Consider the following 23,242-nt stretch of genomic DNA (forward strand, 5'->3'; position numbering starts at 1 on the left):
GCTTACCAATATTAATCTTTTATAGTATCATTGTACAGGACTGTCAGTGTGTCCATGATTTCATATGTTGATGGGAAACTGTCCCAGAATTTTCTTACGTAGGAATTACTATTCAAGAAGAAACTATGTTAATACAAGAATTTTTTAGACACTTTTAGCTCACATCCTTAAACAAAATGCATTGCACAAGAATACTCTATAGCCACACAAATGGCATTAAGCGACATTGTCCTTATAAAATCAGTTTTCAATTCATCTCCCAATGCGTGAACTTCTCAAATACCATCAGCGGTGAATCTTCAGAACCAGCCATGCATCGGTCATTACCCTTGTCGACATGATGCTATATGGATTCAGCACATCTATGAAAACAACAGCCTTGTCTACCCTGGAGAATCAGCGATGCATCAGCAGCATTCAGGTGATCCACATGTTTGTGAAGAGATTTCATCCCAGCAGTTGTTAATGCGATGGGTAATAGTCCCCATGGTAGTGATCGGCACTGACATGGAAAGGTGGACTATTGACCCACTGCTTTCTCTTGGGGACTTGAATGACATGTTCAGTTGTAATGGTCACTGATCTTAATTGATTTGACTTTCATTGTGGTTGGTGCAGTTTTATGTGTTTTGTGGTTGAGTAACTGCAAAAGTTTTGATGTGAAAGTAGATAAAGTGTTTCAGCCTAATGGATTAGGATCAGGGAAGATTGGAAACGGTGGATTTGGGAGTTAAATATTGACAGACTGATTGTGTCAGTTTAGGTATTCCAACCAGTCGGGCAATCTCTGTATTTTATGCACTGTCAAACTAATTTTGTTTGTGGCAGAGTGGCATTCCAGAAGCAAGATCCAGAGGTGAGAGTGGTTATATGCTGTAGCAGACGGGTCAAGTTTCAGTGAGGCTTAGACCAGGGGAGACCTACACCCAGCTGACTAGCCTCAGTGGCCATTGGGATGGGAGAGAGAGAAGGGCATAGTGGGTGAAGGAAGTTGTCTGTAAGTGTGGTGTAGTCAGCATCTTCATTAGTCGCGTCTGCTACTTCTGTCAGGCCTTCCCGATGTGTGAAGAGGCTGGCCCCATGTTTCAGATTGACTGAGTTTACTTCTAATGTGAACCATCTGCGTTTAGGTCTTATATAATCAGAGATGACTAACTCATGGCGCAGGCAGAAGTAATAATATCCCACTTCTGACACCAAAAACTTGGACAAGGTAGTCGTCCATGCTGCCACCAGTTGTTTGAGGGAGGGGAGGAAGGCAGGCTGGGAGGACAGATACTATCTCAAGTGTGGAGTGAGGATTTCCCTAACTAGCTCCAGCATACCACTGTACTTGGATAAGTTTCACGTCTGGATAATATCACAAGTGGTCTGCTGTAGTTTAATGCACAATTGCACGAGCAGGAAGGAAAAAAACTATCAATCGACACACAGATCCATACTGGATTAGGAGTAATATTTACAGCTTGCGACTTCTGTGTTTATATACAGTCTGGAAGAACCTGCTGATGATGTGCTGTGTCAATTGAACATTTCTGGTAGGCGGAATTGTCCTCTGGGGCGCACTGACGTGCAGGAAGACAGAATCACACAAGTGGGATATGTCCTATCGTATACTGGGTGAAACTTAAGGATTGTATGTATTGTATGTATAACCCTACTTCCTCTCAGAGAAGCGGAGTTGTTTGACAGACAATATCTCCGGTCATGACCATTGCCGGTGTTACTCATCGCACTGTTCTGCCCTGAGTCGTGTATCTACCATGCTGATGAGTGGTGCTTGATAACACGGTTCCTTCATCCTCACACAGTACTACACCTACACCACAGCAATGGCTGCCTTCCCGCCGTCTGCTCGTGCTCCTGGCATTAGACTTGTTTCGGATAACCCCTTTCTTTCGGGATTCACTCCAGAGAGGATGTACTGCAGTCCTGTCAACATGCCCGCTGACAAGAACTTGGGTTCCTGGCACAGGGTAATTGTACACTCAGTTTTACATCTTGTCATTCTGTTATGTTTTTTATGTCAAGTTGTCTTCATCGTGTCTGCCATGTTTGACCAACTGTGTGTGTTTTGATTCCATCTTCTAGAACCATAACTGTTGTACCAGGTTCAAGATTTGTATCCAGGTCATGTGAATCGGCACGATGACATGGTATCTTGTCCTATGACAAATGGTGATCAGGTCAGGTGAAGATTATTGGATGTAAATAAGAATGCTGTCTTTATAAGGTATGAGTGTTAGAATTATCACGGCTTACATAATTAACAAAGTGATTAGATCATGATGACTTATCACTTTAATCCATCTTACCTGCAGGTCAGTTAATGAATATGGATTACCAGTTTCCTTGCCTCAAATTTTGTTTCAAACCAAACATTAATGTTAATGAAAATTTCAATAATATATTCATGAATTAGGTTGAAGGTAAATCCATTTTACATATTCTGAAAACAACAACCAACTTCAGTTTCAACCTCATTACTTATTTTAAAAACAACATCAATGAAAATTATCTTGGAGTCGGGATCAGGCGGCTCCTTGCTATTTGAGCAATGCCAGGTATGATGGCCATTAAGAATGTCTTAGGAGCAAGTTATTTTTTCTGTCAGGTGACTACGGGGTTTGGTTCCATACATCAAATGGTGGCCAGTATGGAGCGAGGGTGGGATCTATGTGTATTACACTGGTTTGGAGATGGGCCGGCTTCTTCTCACGCAGCTTAGATTTCTTCTTCGCTGTTACGTGTAGTGGTAACCGCATGCATGCTGACAACTGCAAGGAATGCTGGGAGAAAAATATTTTCAGCCAAATTTTTATCAAAGTGGGGGTGTTGCATCATCACATGAGTCAACTGTTTTTGTACAGAGCTGTCTCAGATGTGACTAGTTAATGGTTTCATTTGTGATGCTTTCAATATGCCAGACAAATGGATCTGGTACTTGTGTAAGAAACTTTTGAGAATCTGATTCACATGTGAGAATCAAGAATGAAGAATTTTTATTGTACAAAAACCCCCCTTGGGACCTGGAACCATAACAGGGCATTTTTATGGCGCAGAAATAAGAACATGGTATATATACATAAAATAAATGCATGAGAATACAGGTGATAACACCCTTGCAATATGTATGAATTGTACAAGTTTAAAAGTTATTGGCAACGTTCATCAGTGTATATTTTGAAGAAGATAAAGGTCTCTGATTATGATCTGTGAGACAAGTGCGTTACATCAAATATGGCATTAACAGATTTATTAATGATGTAAGGTTCATTTGGAGGATTAATCAAGATATATGAATTTAATTAATTGGCATCAAGTCAACAGGAGGAACATCTTATCCAGCTATATTGGTTTTAGAAAGTATAGAAATCTAACAAACATGGTTTTACTCCAAGAGATGATCATATATATACATACAAATTTAAGGATTAATTTATAAACCCTTTTAAGATTATTTCAGATGTTTGAAGAAGAATAGTCTGTCTTACAGACCCTGATACAAATATATCAAGTACAGCCTAGCAAGTCTAGATCACTGCAGTATCATCATGATCATATCTGAAAATGAAGAGAGTCACTGGGCTCCTTTTACTATATTTTTATTAAGATAACTGAACAACTTTTTTTCTGTACGATATGTTCATTTCAGAGACTAGATGTTAGTCTAGAAGAAGAAAGGCATAGAGTGATAGCGTCATGGTTTCCTGTATACGTAATTGTAACTCAATGCTAATAAACGTGGGATGTGGTTGCATATTTTCCTCAATTATGTTCTTCAGGGGGATGCTATTTAGTAGCTCTTAATGACACATTGCCCTTACAACTGACCACACAGACAAAGATAAGGCCACTCTCACTTGTATAATATTTCACACTAATGCGTATGTGTGGGGTCTGTTTATTGGTACCAGGCCACAGTTGGTGTCACTTTTCTCTTGATGTGTCCATCAGTAGCCCCTGGCCATCATCCCCATCTTGGCCTCAGAGAACAGGCTTATCTACAACTACCATCTCTGGAAATGTGGGTCACTTTAAGCCATGGCAGGTCTTGGAAAGACTGCCCTCTCTAGAATCAAAGGAAAGGTTAGCTGTACCCCAATATATACTACTCAAAAGAAGTTAAGGATCACCCGATTCTTTCATATTGGTAATGTTAATCTGTCATGGCATGAGAGATTAACTATTGTAATATGGAAGAATCAGGTGATCCTTAACTGCTTTTGAGTAGTATATATATATTTATATTTACCCATGAATTTAAGGCCATATATATATTGATGTATATAGATATCTATATATATCTATATAAATCATGATATATATGGCCTTAAATTCATGGGTAAATATTTTTGGGGGGGGGGTACAGTTTCTTATTCCTGTGGTAGAATAGAACAGTTTTGTTGTTGTTTGGCTTGATAAGGCTGGACTTAATTTATTTTCTTGTTTTATGGACAAGTAGATTGTAAGTGAAAATATAATGCCAAATTTCACTAAAAAGATGATCTTTAAAGAATAATAATAATATGATATATGAAGTGCTGTGTTTTTAATTATTTCCGCACAATACCAACATTGTTGGGTGTAGGGATAATTTCAGTAGTTTAACACACCAGGCACCCAACTCTACGAATAAAAAATAAACATCTAGACTTACTTAAGCAACAGAAATATAATTTGATATTGAACACATTTTTGATATGAAGACTACAATAAAATGTTATACTTGTCAGGGGATTAGCAACAGTTGTTGTGACATAGATATGTACAGTCTAGAGATCTAGCACTGGTGCTCTAAGACTTGAACAAGTCTCTAAGGAAATAATTATTAGTTTTAATCATAAGTTCTAGATTATGTAAATACATGTAATGAGAACAAGTTGTCCCAAAAGAGATGGGAGTACTGTCCACATATCTAGACTTGCCTATTAGGAGGATAGAATTACTACACATCCATGGATTTTTCTTAGTCTAGCCTTGTAGCAAGGCTATGGTGCTCTGTATGTGTACTAATTGGGGCACTGATAAATGATAAACAGGTCTTTGAATGAAATGTGTGAGGGGTCAAGTCTTCCTTGTGTCTCACTGCAAGTCTGGGGTTGAAATGTGTGAGGGGTCAAGTCTTCCTTGTGTCTCACTGCAAGTCTGGGGTTGAAATGTGTGAGGGGTCAAGTCTTCCTTGTGTCTCTGTGCAAGTCTGGGGTTGAAATGTGTGAGGGGTCAAGTCTTCCTTGTGTCTCACTGCAAGTCTTGGAATGAAATGTGTGAGGGGTCAAGTCTTCCTTGTGTCTCACTGCAAGTCTGGGGTTGAAATGTGTGAGGGGTCAAGTCTTCCTTGTGTCTCACTGCAAGTCTAGGGTTGAAATGTGTGAGGGGTCAAGTCTTCCTTGTGTCTCACTGCAAGTCTAGGGTTGAAATGTGTGAGGGGTCAAGTCTTCCTTGTGTCTCACTGCAAGTCTGGGGTTGAAATGTGTGAGGGGTCAAGTCTTCCTTGTGTCTCCGTGCAAGTCTAGGATTGAAATGTGTGAGGGGTCAAGTCTTCCTTGTGTCTCACTGCAAGTCTAGGGTTGAAATGTGTGAGGGGTCAAGTCTTCCTTGTGTCTCACTGCAAGTCTAGGGTTGAAATGTGTGAGGGGTCAAGTCTTCCTTGTGTCTCACTGCAAGTCTGGGGTTGAAATGTGTGAGGGGTCAAGTCTTCCTTGTGTCTCACTGCAAGTCTGGGGTTGAAATGTGTGAGGGGTCAAGTCTTCCTTGTGTCTCACTGCAAGTCTGGGGTTGAAATGTGTGAGGGGTCAAGTCTTCCTTGTGTCTCACTGCAAGTCTAGGGTTGAAATGTGTGAGGGGTCAAGTCTTCCTTGTGTCTCACTGCAAGTCTGGGGTTGAAATGTGTGAGGGGTCAAGTGTTCCTTGTGTCTCTGTGCAAGTCTAGGGTTGAAATGTGTGAGGGGTCAAGTCTTCCGTGTGTCTTACTGCAAGTCTGGGGTTGAAATGTGTGAGGGGTCAAGTCTTCCTTGTGTCTCACTGCAAGTCTGGGGTTGAAATGTGTGAGGGGTCAAGTCTTCTTTGTTTTATGAGTGGATAATAATTATGATTAGTCATTGCGAATAATGTACCAATGTCAATGCATATAAAATATATACGGGGACTGCTGTGTTCAAAATTAAGGTTTGCTGATGAATCAAGAGACCCTCACAATCTTTAAGGTTGAATAGTAGGGTGATGACTTTCGTGCTTTGTTTGAAACACTGGACTGATACCTATCATAAAGGTACGACCTTTCTAGCACATAAGCTACCTCAAGTGCTACTGGGATCTGTGGAATGATATGAAGGAATCTCAGCCATAAGGAGATGCTTCACATAGTGTTGACGATGGAAGGGTGCACAGTCTAGACAGCATTACAGTATACCTACCCACTGTGGTTCTCGGTTACATGTCTCTTCCCACATCAAGCCCACATGCCATGATATAACTGGAATACTGTTCAAAACAGAGAGAGATGTTTTTGATGCACTAATGTACTGAAAATAATTACCCTCCCCTAATGCTTGTCAGATTTTTGGATGACCTTCCCCATGTCCTTGTACAGGGGCCGTCGGGTAGCCTAGTGGTTAAAGCGTTCGCTCGTCACGCTGAAGCCCCGGGTTCGATTCCCGACATGGGTACAATGTGTGAAGCCCATTTCTGGTGTCCCCCGCCGTGATATTGCTGGAATATTGCTAAAAGCGGCGTCAAACCATACACACTCACTCATAGCAGTGTTAAACCCAACCCACTCACTGAAGGTTACATCTTGCATAATACATGGGACATCTAGACTTGCTCTACTTTGACCCACACAATACTTGGTTCAGATAAAGCTTAAGGAATTGATGTTACACTTTCATCCTCATCCTGCCTGACATGATTGTGTTGTCCCCAAGTACCCATCAAAGAAAGAAGTCTGCGTATGTGCTGCCTCATTCCTTAATATGATGGGTCATGGGTGGGCCAGTCATCTCAGGCGCCACATTTCACTTTGCTGAGTTGTGTCCCTTGGGCTCGCTAGTAACCTTCTGTATCTGAAACAAAGTTTTTTGTAATATGTGTTCTGATTGCTCCTTGACGTAATTGAGCAGACAGTTGTTGGGCCTGCCATTCTGGTCTGGTGACTGAAGTATGAAATTCAGGACCTGATCACTTCCGGTGTAAACCAAGCAGGCAGAAGATGTCATAGCATTGTGTTGGACAAACTCCTTCAAAGTTGTGTCATACCATGTGTGACAGTATCCAGGGAATTCAACATGACCTGCCCAGAAGCAGATATTTGGCTCCAAGTCTGCAGCAAATGTCAGAAAATATTCCCAAGTTGGAATTACAAATATCCCTGTTCATGTTTTATAGTGATAACTATTGTTGTGTCCTTGTGCAGGTTACTTGCATTTCATAGACCAATTTGTGCAAAATAACAGTTTTTTTCCTATTGCTTTCCAAACATATCTCTGGTATAGGACAACTGTAGCACAAGGTAGTGCTGACATGAACCTATAGACATATGCTGGATAACATGGGAACAATGGCTGCAGTCTTGCATCTTGATCAAATCAAGGGTCAGCAGAGCAGACAAGTGGTTAAAGCGTTCACCCGTCAATCCAAAGGTCTGGGTTTGATTCCCAACTGACATGAGGGTTTGGTGGTTACATTGTCGACATGAAGATTGTGTGAGCTGGCATTGTTGCTCGTTCTATCAACCACTGATTGTGTTTCTGATTTCATGAAACATCCACTCACCACTCACACCCAACATTTCAAACACACAAACAAAAGAAAGAATGTCTACACTACCCCACAGACATGAGAAGGACTCTACAAGTGCAGAGGGGCCGCAGGAGAGCCGAAACATTCATTACCAGATAAGCTCTGCCAGTGACAAATGGGATAGGTGGTGCCTAACCACCAAAGGCACCAAGCCCTAAGGGAATGCAGCACAAAGTTACCATAGCTGGGAATCTCCAACAATATGTCCTGAAGGTGTGTTTGATGCATTGCCAGTGCCAGGCTGTTTCCAGCTTCCTGCAGCATGTGCAATGTATGGAATCACATCATGGCTCTGATCTGATGTTGATGATGGAGCTGAACTTTTCATGCTTAGACAAGAATTTGATCAAGGTAACCCTTGGAAGGGGCATGCTGCTCTGATAATGCTGCTCGGTTGATGCATGGTTTAGTGCGTTACCACTTTTTGAACTGAGGCCCTATATAATCTTCGGCGCTGTAGTTGGTTGTCTTGATCGTCTGAAGTCGGTCATTCTGTGACTGATCATGGAGTCTTTGTCCATTTAGGGTTAGGGTACTCTAGTTGGGACATAAAATGGCTTTGGTTGTGATACAAAGGTGGTTGTTTAAAGACCAAATTGAATATTTAAGGTTCATATATGTTTCTGATTGATTACAGTTGCATGTTCTGGTATCTTTTAAATACTACTTTAATATTCTATGCTTGGTCATGTCTAGTAAATCAATAAGCAGTGAATTTGATACCTTACACAGTACAATTTCTAAAAACATTATTGGTGTTACATGCTGAATAAGCGTAGAAATATCTCACTCACTCACTCACTCACTCACTCACTCACTCACTCACTCACTCACTCATGCATAGGAAAGTGAAACCATACTGTGTGCAGCCAGCCGAAAACATTGATACAGAGTTCCATCTACATCTGCACTTGGCCACATAATCTGAGCATTCTGCTCCAAGAATACCTCAAATAAAGATAAAAGGGAGGATAGTGATGGTCAAAAGTTCACTTTACTGACTATTTGCTTCTGTATCAGCACATTTGACAGCCCATAGATCAGAATAAGGCACAAATAAAAACATTCAAGGTCAAGGTCGCTCATTCTTTTGTAAGATTCCAGATGGAAGACGTGTTGAACCACCAAATGTCCTTTTGATGGAATGTTCATGACTTCAAACTCAGGAGTCTTTTATTTACGAGAGTCTCTTCATCTTCATGACAATAAACAAATGATTATGTTGCATTCAACACTTGTGGCTGCTGCAGTCATTGCAGATTTATGGTCATATTCTTGGGGAATGTCAATACCTGGACATGTTGGATGTGTTTTATCATCGGTGCTGAGGATAGCGTTTTCCTTACACCTTGACAATTAACTTTCAACAAAGGCAGAAGGCATTTCAATTTCATTGAAATAATTTACCAGTACCGTTACTATAACAACATTATTCAATCCAAATGTCCAAATCGAGTCTGGAAACAGAGGAATGAGATGCAATTACCTCCTGACTGTTGGTTAATCAGCTTGAGTGCCAACCATTCTGTAATACGCAGGGGATGTTTTGAGTTGGGGTAAGAGGGTATGACGTAGCAAGGTGAGGAGACTGAATCTACATGCACATTGACTCTGTTTTCTCAGATGTATTTACAACTTACGCTAAGAAATGAGTTCACCAGACTGCATCAAGCTTCAAACAGCATTCTGGGCATTTTCGTTCCCCGCCATTGTTACAGTGCTGTAGGGTGGTGTGCAGCTCTAGGTGAATACAGTCAGGTGGGAGGACGGAACTCACTGTTGACAGCCCCAGTGGTGGGAAAGTCGCTGGTGTTGGATCTACTATTGTTTCAAGGATATGGCAATGTTTTGAGGATGTATCACCTTTCGGGATTAAGGCTTGGAGCAGATTGAAGTGATTGGGTTTGGACAGGTTTGTAGTGTTATGTGTTTTCGACATTCAAATGAGTTGAGTAGGGGTCAGAAGGTGGGGATATGCTATTGTTTCTATTACAATGTTGTGCTTGTTTTGTGATACTCTAGCATGGAAGGTTGTTCTTTACATCAGACTTTGGCTTGTAGTGATGTTTTGACAGGTTGGTGTTTACAGTCTGATCATACTTCTGGGAGGTGATGATGGGGAAACGGCCTGTATGTCCACACATTCTGTTGGTAGAGGGGGAGGTTAGGAAGTAGGGGTGCAACCATACTGAAGACGACAACACGATATGAATGACAACACGATATGAATCTTGACACACAAGTCATGATACGATCTTGATACGCCAGAATTACAACCCAAAGGCCATGAACTGAAATACTCACGTATTTCAGATGAGCGAAAAAATGGAGACACGCTCTTTCTTCCTTGTCAACTGTTCAGAGTCCATCACAAAAAGAACAGAGAAACCAAACAGCTGCTTTGTAGGACATGGTTTGGTTTGCAAGATCAGTTATTCCTATTCGGACAGAGTAACAAAAATACATATTTTGTATCATTTTGTATCATGATATAGGTCCATATTTCTGTATCATGTATCATTTCGAAGGCCATGTATCGCGGTGCATCAGAGTTTTGGTGTATTGTTTGATCCTTATTAGGAAGAACTTCACATGAAATCTTTTTTTCTGGTAACGTACTGGCATCAAGACCAAATTTTTTGTCACTTCGGCCTTTGCTCCCAAATTAAGTTGTCACGCCGTGATATAACTGGAATACTGTTCAAAGTAGTGTTAAACCTCGCTCTCTCGCTCGCTCACTCACTCACGCTGCACCTAATCCACTCACTCACTCCATTACTCTGCACCTAATCCACTCACTCACTCACTCACTCACTCACTCACTCACTCACTCACTCTGCGTCTAATCCAGCTGTGTAACAGGTTGTCATCCATGTTATCTTGGTCTCAATTAAAAGATTTGAAGTTTAAATACGAACCTGACAAAAAGCATGGAGGGACGAGAGCTGGAGACAGCGAAAGTCCAATCACACCTTCATTTTTTATCCACTTCTGTATTCCATTTCTGTAGGGGACTTATCATACATGTAATTTGTGCATATCTCAAGTGAAGCATGCTAACCTCGCCACTCTGTGTGAAGTGATAGTGATGCTAGACGCTGCACTCTTGATTGTCCAAACAGCTGCCAAATTGTAAGACGCTGAAGTAGATAAAATTGTAACATGCCTAGTTTGAAGAGATGAGGTCCCACAAGAAGAATCACTAGTTCTTTCGCTTCTCAGCTCACTGAGCCAGCGACAGTTCTGTATGGAGGACGATCCATTTTTTGGTTCGCTTTTGTCCATTTTTTGCTGCCAGACACGTAAGGTAGGATTGTGCAATTGAAATAATGTCATGATGGATGGGTTTTGTGTATTTACAGTTTGTACCCAAGATGTGTGTAAATGATTTATGACATGTTTTTGTGTAAAAGCTTCACTCACCATGCTAAAGGGATTGCATTCTTGAAGAGAGAATGGTTGTCTAACATTGTCTGTATGTCTTCACTTGTGTCAGAGTAATACCCTTCGCGAAAGAAGCTGACAACTTTCATTGGAAGTTATTTTTGAAAAATTCTCTAAACATATTTAAAGAGTAAATTTGTATTGTCTTCCCAAGGTACAAATGATTTAACATTTCATCGTTTTGTAATTCATTTTCTTTTTCATGTTTGTAAAATCAGCTCAGCAATGAAATGTCAGTGAAATATCACCAACAAAGTCACTGTGAGGAATAAAGTTGGTATTTCATCTGTTTTTTCTTAAAGGTTATCATTGATCAAAATACCTGAAATTCCTCCCAGACGTTTCACTTTTCACTTTTTAAGAACAACCCACAATCTCTGTTTCTTACCCCTGAGTTCATTGATACTCTTTCATATATATAGCAGATGCAAGATAGGGCCTGTTTACCAGGAACATGGATTACTATGATGCAGAAATGGTGTATGTGGGCTATCCATGGTATTCTGAGGTGTATGAATCACTTCCTAGGGCTGTAAGGAAGAGATAAGAAGTGCCTGCCTGCCCTCAACCAGTAGGAAACTGTAATCAGATAGGAACAGAAATTATATGGTTTGTCTTTGTTTGGGACAGCCCCTGTGGTCAAGGTTGTGCCCTTGTATTGGACCTGTCCCTTCATTGTTGTGATTGTTCTGTTGTGGTGAAATCTGGCGCTCTAACGATGCACACAGTGTTCAGCATCATCTCATTAGTTTTTCATACAAACCCTGGATTAAACATGTGAGAAATGCCATCTACATTTCTTCCATCTATATTGAAGAAATAATGTATTAAAAGACAATTTAACAACAAAATTCTTTTAAAAATATTTCAACTAAATGTTAGTCCAGGGTGCCGTTGTACAAAGCGATCTTAGCGCTAAGTTGATCGTAACTCCCATATCTTCACATAGACTTATGGCAGTCGCAACGCTAAGGTTAAACGACAATCAGATTTGTTCAAATTCGGCGTTAAACCCAACTCACTCGCTCAGTCAACATTTGTGAACCTAAGATGGACACCAATATCAATATAAATAATGAAGATACAATTCACAAAACAAATCTGTTAAACTAGTAGTTTCTTATAGAAATGATTAGTGTGAAACCAGACTTGTGTACTCAATTACTCATTACCTATGGTGCAGTACACAGAAAGGCTCATTGGCCTGGCGTTGGATTTAAGAGTTCAAAATACAACATGTGGAAATTCAGCTTTAATTCTTATCTTTTTCGACATGTTCAGATGTGGTTTGTCAGTTAATGTATTAGATAATAGAGGCCATCATGGCAGATAGCACGGAAATATTCTTGTCAAGGAAGTAGAAATACAATATGTCTTGCATTCAGAAAGGAACCAGGTACAAGATAATGAGGAACATGGTCATTTACATGTTTCCGTCTGGGATTCTTCTTGTTTCGATGGGGGGCACGGGTGGCCCAGTCGTCTAAGGTGCCACGATTCGCTGTGCAGAGTTGCGTCCCTTGGGCACGCCAGAAACCTATGATTGTGGGTTCGAATCCCGGTTCGCCCCGATTATGTTTCTAGGTTTGTCAGCACCATACCCGTGCTCGTGGGTTTCGCCGAAGTGGTAAACGTCTGAGACCTGCATCACTTCGGGCTTTCCTCCCACATTAAGCTGACACGCCGCGATATAACTGGAATACTGTTAAAAGCGGCGATAAACCCAACTCACTCACTCTTGTTTCGATGGGGGCACGGGTGGCCCAGTCGTCTAAGGCGCCGCAATTCGCTGTGCAGAGTTGCTTCCCTTGGGCACGTCAGAAACCTATGATTGTGGGTTCGAATCCCGGTTCGCCCCGATAAAGTTTCTAGGTTTCACCAAAGTGATAAAAGTCTGAGACCTGCATTACTTGTGGCTTTCCTCCCACATTAAGCTGACACGTGATATATCTGGAATACTGTTAAAAGTGGCGTTAAAACCAACTCACTCACTCACTCACTCTTGTTTCGGTGTTGTTGACATCTTTTCCAAGATGTTTTCCAAGATGTTGACACGACAACAATAATCCAACAGCTATATTATTTTTTATTAAATGACAGCTTATGACTCTGTCCATCAGAATATGTTGTTTGTTTTGCCTTAAAATCCAATTGTTGATGACACACCTCTAGTTATGGGTATGATGTTTATAGTTGCCCCTTTGTAGGATGAAGAAACATGCAGTAGTGTTGGCACAAACTATGTTAAATTGAGTTAACAGCATCTTCTTGAAAACGATTATTTAAATACTATATATTCAAACTTGGTATAGAACTTGTAATCTCTGTTTCTGAACCTGTCACTCTAGACTAAATCAAATTATGTGTGATGACTTGTTGAAACCGACAGCCACAGCTTACTTTGATGTTATTTTCTGAAAGTTTACCTTTCATGTTTGGCACAATTTCAAAAAAATGCCAAGCACTACTCGACCCCATAATTTTCCAACAGCATAATCTTTCACCTAAAACGTTAGCACCTGAAGTTTATGTACATTCAATTACATTGCTGAATTGTTGTATTCTACCCTAACTGCTGGCTGTGACAGTAAAGAGGCCAGGGAATCTCTCTATCGGTGCTATATAGATTTGTTCCACCTTTAAGGACAAGAGATGAAAGTTGGAGGGAAAGTCTTTATCTCCTGCAGAGATCCAGGCATCTCAACCAGCCCCACAAGGCCAATGCTCAAAGTTCAGGCCACATCTATTATTCCCTTGTGGAATGTGCATGTGTGCATGTGATGGTTAACCCCTTATGGAGGAGCAGGAGGATATTTTAAGGGTTCATGCAAAGTCCATCTTTGAAAAGATTTACTCTCGAACTGGTGTCATCTATGTTAAGTTGGCAATGTCTGGAGATTTCACTGTTGTCATGGTAATTTCTGCTTGTTTGAGAGTTCTTGATAGTGTCAAATATGGCATGGAATTGTTACAATGTGACAGGAAGCGTGATGAGATGTGTCTCACTAAGGTCACTGCACATGTTACCAACCGATGAAATTGCAAAACATTTGATCCAAGTGTTGAGAAACATAATGTCTGCAACTTCAACTGACTGCCTGGGGGGCTTCTATGTTAGGAATGGATCCAAGTGCCTCAATCATGATTTACGTAGAAAGCAATTGAAAAAATTGGTATCCAGTTGATTTGGCCATCCATGGTACTACAATGTACGTGTCTAACTCTTTGGCTTTATGTTAAATTAACAGCCTTCATGTGTGTATTTAACTGTAAAGACTACATTTAAATTCTAAAATATTAATGCAGTTTATTTGTTTCATCAAATGTGGAATACTGAGTGTAATATCATGGAATAATTGTTTAGAAAATTATTATCTCTTCAGAATTTGTAGGGGCACGGGTGGCCCAGTCGTCTAAGGTGCCGTGATTCGCTGTGCAGAGTTGCGTCCCTTGGGCACGCCAGAAACCTATGATTGTGGGTTCGAATCCCGGTTCGCCCCGATTATGTTTCAAGGTTTGTCAGCACCATACCCGTGCTCATGGGGTTCACCGAAGTGGTAAACGTCTGAGACCTGCATCACTTCGGGCTGTCCTCCCACATTAAGCTGACACGCCGCGGTAAAACTGGAATACTGTTAAGAGCAGTGTTAAACCCAACTCACTAACACTCACTTACTCATAGTTTGTAAAATTGGTATGTTCTTAACTGTTGATTTTCTTTGTGAACTGCTAACACTCAGGTGATTGGTAATCCCAGGATCACTCTCCTCATCTGCTACACAAGTTTACTGATCTATTTCAATCTTGAAACACTGACCGAGAAAGCAACCCAGTTTCCCAGAGACCATTAGTGAGACCATCCAAATCTAGACCAACAGTATAGCCAGTGAAGACAAGTACCTCTCCAGACGTTCTGGGAATCAGTAACAGTTCATTTATCCCTGGGGCTATCTCAGTCATCTAAGGTGACAATATTATCTGTGTGGAGGTGTGTTCCTTTTTCGTGCCAGGATCTAAGATTGTAGGTTGAGATTATGATTAACATTCTTGCTTGTCAGAACCATAACTGAGTTAATGGGTTTCACCAAATTGACAAAGGACCTGCATCACTTCAGGCTTTCCTCCCATATTGAGCTGATACGCCATGATAAATGAAGTAATTTTCAAAGCTGCGTTAACCCCAACTTACTCACTCACCTATCTCTCCTAGCCTTGATGTGGTTAACATTTGTCTGTTGTTTGATCATAAGCATATTATCAGTAGACTGGGACTGCGTGTGCCCAGCAGATGTGTTGACTCAGTCTTGATGGGGAGTAGCATGTCTGTGTTCACATGGGCTGAGGTTCCCTCCCCGCTCCTTCCTGGCCAGTTCTCCTTCCTAAGTGCAGAGATGGGCCACTCTACAATGAAATGTCAGTTGGTTCAATTCAATTTTACCCCCAGCTGGATTGTGACACTGCATTTATCACTTCCTGAATATGTGGTGAATAAACCAGGGCCCGAAATTAATATGAATTCACTTTGTTTTCTTAACGTGTATGGCTCACACGTTGGGGTGCTAAAGATGTAAACTGTGCAAATAAATGACTGGTTGAGTTAATAATCATGGTAATGTTCAGATTAATGTTGTGAAGCAAGTAAAAATGTTACATGCAACAGAATAAATCCAACTAATACTGTTTTGCATTACAAGTATTGTAACAACTTGAATGGTAATTCTTGTCTTTACAGTTTCTCACCAAAGGCACCACAATTCATTGTGCAGAGTTGCATCCCATAAATGTGTGACCATGGGTTTGAATTCCAGAATCGCCCCGACTATGTTTCTAGGTTTGTCTGCGCCATACTTGTGTTTGTGGGTTTCAACAAAGTGGTAAAGGTCCAAGACCTGCATCACTTTGGGCTTTCCTCCCACATCAAACTGACATGCTGTGATGTAAATGAAATACTGTCCAAAGCTCTGTTAAACCTACTCACTCTCTTAGCATGGGCCGCCTCTGTGGTCTTGTGGTAGAGCATCCGCCCGGAGAGCGGAAGGTCCGGGGTTCGATCCCCGGCCGCGTCATACGAATAGACGTTAAAAGATGGTACTTGTTGTTACCCTGTCTGGCGCTCGGCATTAAGGGGCTAAAACAAGGACTGGTCGGCTCGGAGTCAGTATACTGTGTCTGAGTAGGGTATTCATGTTAAACTGCGGCATAGTATCTCAGTGGGCTAGCACTATAAATCGGCATCAGTCCGGACTAGTACAAGCAGCCACAAACACACACACACGTGCATGCACATCGCTATAAAAGTGCACTAATCTTGGACGCTATGTTAAACCCAATTTCACCTCACCTCTTAGCATGATCAGTTACTACTGTGTTAAAGGGACACTTTTTTCAATAGTCAAAGTACCAAGTGCACTGTGTGACTTTTAGACAGTGTCTGTGGATTAGAGGTGATTATTAACTTCTAGATTGATACAAACCATAGAACGTGTGTAAGCGGACAGACCAAGGACTGGAATGAAACTGGTTGGGACTGCCATGTTACCAAAGCCTAGATCCCCTTTAAGAGCTGCAACTGTTAACACCTTTGCCACATGTGTGAGGGTGAATGAAAGGCCATACTGTCAATTAAACATAGTAAAAACAGACCAAGGCAGAACCAAGTATATGCTGCCTTGACATTTGTGCTTTTTGACTTCGTGCTCTGATTTTGTTTCAGTTAATATCTTCAGGTTCTCATTCCACTTTATTGCTTGCCGTAAAAGGCGACTAACAGGATTGGGTGGTCAGGCCCACTGACTTGGTTGGTGCATGTTACTGTATCCCAATTGTGTGGATCGATGCTCATTATATCAATCACTGGATTGTTTGGTCCAGACTCAATTATTTATAGACATCATCATATAGCTGGAATATTTCTGAGTGTGGCGTTAAACAACAAACCAACATTAACATCCACTTTATTGATACATGTGACACAATCATTGATTATGTACCAAGGGTCTTGTCAAACAATATGTGCTATTACTCTTTCATTCACTTCCAGAACGAGCCATTATTTCTGATTCCTGGACTTCCCCCTGCATGTTCCCACAGATTTCTGTGCACAGTGTTCTATAATAACTGATTTGGTTGCTCATTCTTGAACCTGTTGAAGGTCCCCTGAGTATAAGATGAAATGTGATCCCTGTGGCCTTGTTTGTGGGTGCAAAGTTTCACCCACACAGGACTATCACTGGACTAGTGTTTTGGGGTTGATTGTGGCTTTGTGTGTTTTCGATGTAACCTTAGCCCCACTTACTAAGATATCAAGGAGTTCAGGTTTGGGCTGTGACTTTTTGCTGATAATCTTATCTTCATGCCTCCAGGTGATCTGGGGGAAGTCTTGGAGTGTGTACATGTTGTAAGTCATGCTCTCTATCTCTGTGTGGAAAGATTACATGGTAACAAGGTCCTGAAGCTTTAGAGACAAGCACAGTGAAGACAATTTGACATTGTTCTCACGATAATTGCCTGTCTATTCATTGCATGGAGTCTTGAGTGGAAGGTTGTATGTTTGATCCCTGGCTGCGCCATGCCAGCAGACGTTAAAAGATGGTACTTGTTTTAACCCTGCCTGGTGATCGACATGAAGGGGCTTGAACAAGGATTGGTCAGCTCGGAGTCAGTATACGGTGTCTTAATAGGTATCCGTTTTTAATCTGTGGAATGGTATCTCAGTGGGCTAGCACTATAAAACTGGCATTAGGTCGGAATAGTAAACTCATCTGAACGTTGTGTCGCTATATATAAGTGAAGTAATCTTGAATGCAATGTAAAACCCCATTTCACCTCGCCATGAAGTCAGCATCATTGTTCTCCCTGGCCAAGAACAATAAGAAATACTGTGAAAAAAGGAATTAGACCTGTTTATTCTGTATCATTTCTTATTTGAAAGTTTGATATAATCATGTCTTTTTTGTACATATTGATAGAATACATGGAATAGGCAGCAACAAGCATCTTCTAAATAATGTCCATTTTTTCTAGGATATTGCAAGATGGTTGCCAAGTAGTTGATAAACTGGTGAACAATGAACTGGCTGTAATAATGTTCAGAAGTTGAACCATCAAGAAAATACTAGTCATACAGATCCTGAAACAAATATATCCAATACAGCCCATGCACGTCTATAATATTTGGCAAGTCTAGATTACTGCAGTATCTGAAAGTGAAGAAAGTCTCTGGGCTCCTTTTTATTACATTATATAACTATGATTTAACAACTGCTTTTTTCAAAAAGAAGTTCATTTTAGAGACTCGATGTTAGTCTAAGAAAAGACCTTCACTGTTTCAAAATTAAGGGGTCCTGGGGTTCTTGAAGTTTTTCCCCTAGTAATAGTATATGAATCTATGGACCACCTATATCACAACCTTTCATGTTAGGGTTGTGATAAGGACCCCTCAACTTTAGATATACCGTATTCAACGTAGTAATCGCCTATCGCGCTCTCAAAATTAGAAATAGGGGGCTCTTATTACAATATTATTTTGGTGAAAAAAAACAGAGTTGAAAGATCGTAAATTTCGTGGTTTATGCTGACAGCCTGAAATGTTTACATACGACAGATATATTTTTCCACAATTTAATTGCCCATCATTAAGGGTGCACATAGCACCCGAGTGTGTTATATACACGAATGAATAAGTCTTGTGTACATTGATCAATTGAAAGGCATGCTAATTGGGATTGTTTACTAGCCAATATATTAGCAAATATCACTGTGGGCGCTTATAAGAGCCGGGTGCTTATTACGTCGAATACGGTAATACTTATCACTGGTCCTCTATATATGCAGCCATGGTTATGAAGATGATTGCAATCAATATTTTTATGGTAAGGATGATAAACAGAAAATAATCATTGAGGTGTGGAGGGGTAACCGAGTCAGATGAGTGCTGCAGCTATTTCTGCATCAGACCTGGTATGTGTACCAGCTGCACATTGTGTTAACAAAAACAGCACCATTCACCTGTTCAAACACTCACTCTGCCAAGCCCCCTGTGGAGAATCGAGGCCAGAGAAGGTCCCTGGCAGCCTCTGCTTGTTGTACAAGGTGGTCAGGCTGGTGACAGTTCTTGTCATCATGGGGGCACGGGTGGCCCAGTCGTCTAAGGCGCCGCGATTCGCTGTGCAGAGTTGCGTCCCTTGGGCACGCCAGAAACCTATGATTGTGGGTTCGAATCCCGGTTCGCCCCGATTATGTTTCTAGGTTTGTCAGCACCATACCCGTGCTCGTGGGTTTCACCGAAGTGGTAAACGTCTGAGACCTGCATCACTTCGGGCTTTCCTCCCACATTAAGCTGACACGCCGTGATATAACTGGAATAATGTTAAAAGTGGCGTTAAACCCAACTCACTCACTCACTCACTCTTGTCATCATACCCTGATCGTATGGGAGACTGCTCATGATATCAATCACTAATTTGTTTCGTCAGGACTGATTTTCTCTCTGGGCCGCCATCATATAGCTGGAATATTGCTGGAGTACATACAATCAAGATACCAAGTGTATTTGCTGTTGTTTTGATACAGGCTACATTGCTCTAAAGAGCCACTAATTCGAGAGACCTGTGAAGATCCGGGGTAGAATAGGTCTTAAGCAACCCATACTTGCCATAAAAGGCGACTTATGGGGTCCGGTGGTCAGGCTCGCTGACTTGGTTGATGTATGTCATCGTATCCCAATTGCGTGGATTGATGCTCATGATGTAAATCACTGGAATGTCTGTTCGAGACTCAATTATTTACAGACGGCTGTTATATAGCTGGAATATTGCTGAGTGTGGTGCAAGCAAACAAACAAACAAACTAATTCAATGGTGTCTACCCTCATTACTATGGATTTTCCAACATTTCATTTTCCATTTGGTTTTAAAGTCGCCAAGATGGTTTCTGGAAAGTTCTGTTTCCTAGGGCCATGTTGACTCATTGACTTAATTGGCCTGAAAAATGATGCCTCTCTGGCCCCAACTGAAGCACCTGGCATATGTTGGATGGTCAGCCCGTGTGCCCCGGGAAATGAAAGGTCAGCCATGTTCAAAACATCATCTTGTCTGACATTTACTGGACATGTAAGGAAAAGGTCATTCTTTTATTCAAATTGAATCTTGCTGTTAAATATTTTGTAATTTAGCCTGTCGGTATACACACATGAACTGAACTATAGAACACACATGAGCAGGGGCTCATGGGAAACATTAGCATAGCTTGAGCCATATCAGTTAGAGTGACCTCCCCTGATATCTGGGTTCTAACTTTCCAGCTTGAATTGATGGAAGATAGATTGATTTTGTACATCTTTTTTCTTAATGACGTTAGTTATGGGTAATTATTTTCAGAGTATTCAGAAGTATTCCTTCAATATGATTGATAAAAAATAATAAATGGTTTAGTTCATTTATTATAAATAGTTTAGTTCATTTGAATGAAACATCATTATGTTACCACAGCAGTGCCTGGCCATTTTGTTTTGACTTGGAAACAATCCATCATACTTTGTCACAAGTTTCAACTCCGGAGACATGGCTCTCTGCATCCATAACAAAACAGCAGAACATCCATAACCCTATCTGTCCTTTATCTGATACCATCTCCCTCGTTGAGAATCTGTTTTGGCAATAGTTACCTCATCCAAGTGGGCAGAATGGGTGAAAAAGACCCAACTTAATGCCTATGCAGGTTGGTTTGTGTATTCATGGATCTCGTTTCCATAATTCATGTGCGGAGAGTGTGCCTGTCTGCCAGGTTCGGGGAGAGACTCTGCTGCTATGTTTATTTGAACAGAGCACTGTCAGAAGACAGGCACATTACCAGATGGGTTTGGTGCATACAGAATTGCTTTAGACTCAGTTTGGGGGCATACAGATTTGCGGTAGACTCAACATGGAGAGACGAGGCAGGTTGGGAATAGTTGAAATTCCCAACCTCTGTTATATTTCAGATTTTGTAATTATTCTTTTCATGCAGTAGAATTATGATTAGTGTTGGTGTTATTTTTAGTGTCGTTAGGCAACAAACACTTTTGTATGCAAATTTTGTTATTGCTTCCCCTTTTCATGTCATCAGTGATTTTCGGTGATCCATTCACATGATATTCACAGTGATTTTCGGTGATCCATTCACATGATATTCACTGATTTTCGGTGATCCATTCACATGATATTCACAGTGATTTTCGGTGATCCATTCACATGATATTCACAGTGTTTTCACTGATCAATTCACATGATATTCACAGTGATGTTTAGTGATCCATTCACATGATATTCACAGTGATTTTCAGTGATCCATACACATGATATTCACAGTGATGTTTAGTGATCCATTCACATGATATTCACAGTGATTTTCAGTGATCCATACACATGATATTCAGTGATTTTCGGTGATCCATTCACATGATATTCACAGTGATTTTCAGTGATCCATTCACATGATATTCACAGTGATTTTCAGTGATCAATTCACATGATATTCACAGTGTTTAGTGATCCATTCACATGATATTCACAGTGATTTTCAGTGATCCATACACATGATATTCACAGTGATTTTCGGTGATCCATTCACATGATATTCACAGTGATTTTCAGTGATCCATTCACATGATATTCACAGTGATTTTCAGTGATCCATTCACATGATATTCACAGTGATTTTCAGTGATCAATTCACATTATATTCACAGTGATGTTTAGTGATCCATTCACATGATATTCACAGTGAATTTCAGTGATCAATTCACATTATATTCACAGTCATGTTTAGTGATCCATTCACATGATATTCACAGTGATTTTCGGTGATCCATTCACATAATATATTTACAGTGATTTTCGGTGATCCATTCACATAATATATTCACAGTGATTTTCGGTGATCCATTCACATAATATTCACAGTGATTTTCGGTGATCCATTCACATGATATTCACAGTGATTTTCAGTGATCCATTCACATGATATTCACAGTGATTTTCGGTGATCCATTCACATGATATTCACAGTGATTTTCGGTGATCCATTCACATGATATTCACCACTATTTTGCCTTTTGTGCCCAATGGATGCAATTTCACCAGATAATTGATACTGATTAATTCTCTGGCATTGAAGTTTTATATTTACTGATATCGAAAAGCACGAAGCTTCTTGAGTGAATCAACAGTGCAACCAGTATATTTTGTTTTAATATTTCATCTCTTAAGAAAACTATGAGGTTTTTGGGTAGCCCAGTATTTAAAGCACAGTCTCGTCACACAGAAGTACCTGGTTTGCTTGCTACACGCCTTGATAGGTACAATGTAAGCTTCTTGGTTACCTCGGTCATTGCGATAGTGTTCGGAAATAGCTAATGGTTGCATATAAAACTCCTCTCGCTCACTTGAAAAGACGAATGTATTTGAATCATGAGATTTATACTTTTAATGGGTTCAGTCAGTTTGATAGAGTGAAGCTAAAAACACTAATGTTTGTAAGAACTTGCTCTGATACATGTTCGTATGTAACATGTGCAACGAGTTCCCATACTTCACAGTTTCAATCAATGGTTTGTATAGAAGGATACTTGTGGCCATGTAGTTGAAGGGAGTGGTTCTGTTTGACTTCAGTAACAGAGCACTTAGTCATGATGTCAGACATATTGGACTTGTTTACTTACATCAGCATACAACAGGGAGCAGTAGTATAGAGGACACGGTTGGTTGGTTGGTTGGTTTGTTGTTTAACGCCGCTCTCAGCAATATTCCAGCTATATGACGGCGGTCTGTAAATAATCGAGTCTGGACCAGACAATCCAGTGATTAATATCATGAGCATCGATCAACGCAATTGGGATCAATGACATGCATCAACGGATCCCGTTAGTCGCCTTTTACGACAAGCATAGTCGCCTTTTACGGCAAGCATGGGTTGCTGAAGGCCTATTCTACCCCGGAATCTTCACGGGTCAGAGGACACA

The 23,242-nt window shown here is 40.7% G+C and overlaps 1 protein-coding gene across 15 annotated transcripts in view; it reads left to right on the top strand.

Annotated features, from left to right (window-relative positions):
- Positions 1 to 23,242, top strand: part of LOC124141629 (focal adhesion kinase 1-like) — a 166,659-nt gene that overhangs the window by 46,816 nt on the left and 96,601 nt on the right. Inside the window, exon 1 of one of the 15 annotated variants that reach the window (XM_048400240.1) lies at positions 948 to 1,976. The exons of 12 other annotated variants lie outside the window; for them this stretch is intronic. In XM_048400240.1, coding sequence (XP_048256197.1) covers positions 1,833 to 1,976 — 144 coding nt within the window. In that variant the 5' untranslated portion in view covers positions 948 to 1,832. Of the gene's footprint in view, positions 1 to 947; positions 1,977 to 9,441; positions 9,713 to 11,032; positions 11,108 to 23,242 lie in introns of those variants that run through there. 2 more of the 15 variants (XM_048400251.1, XM_048400243.1) reach the window with 2 other exon arrangements.

The sequence above is a fragment of the Haliotis rufescens genome, unplaced genomic scaffold, assembly GCF_023055435.1.
Source record: "Haliotis rufescens isolate VD_foot unplaced genomic scaffold, xgHalRufe1.0.p SCAF_2, whole genome shotgun sequence".
NCBI lineage: Eukaryota > Metazoa > Mollusca > Gastropoda > Lepetellida > Haliotidae > Haliotis > Haliotis rufescens.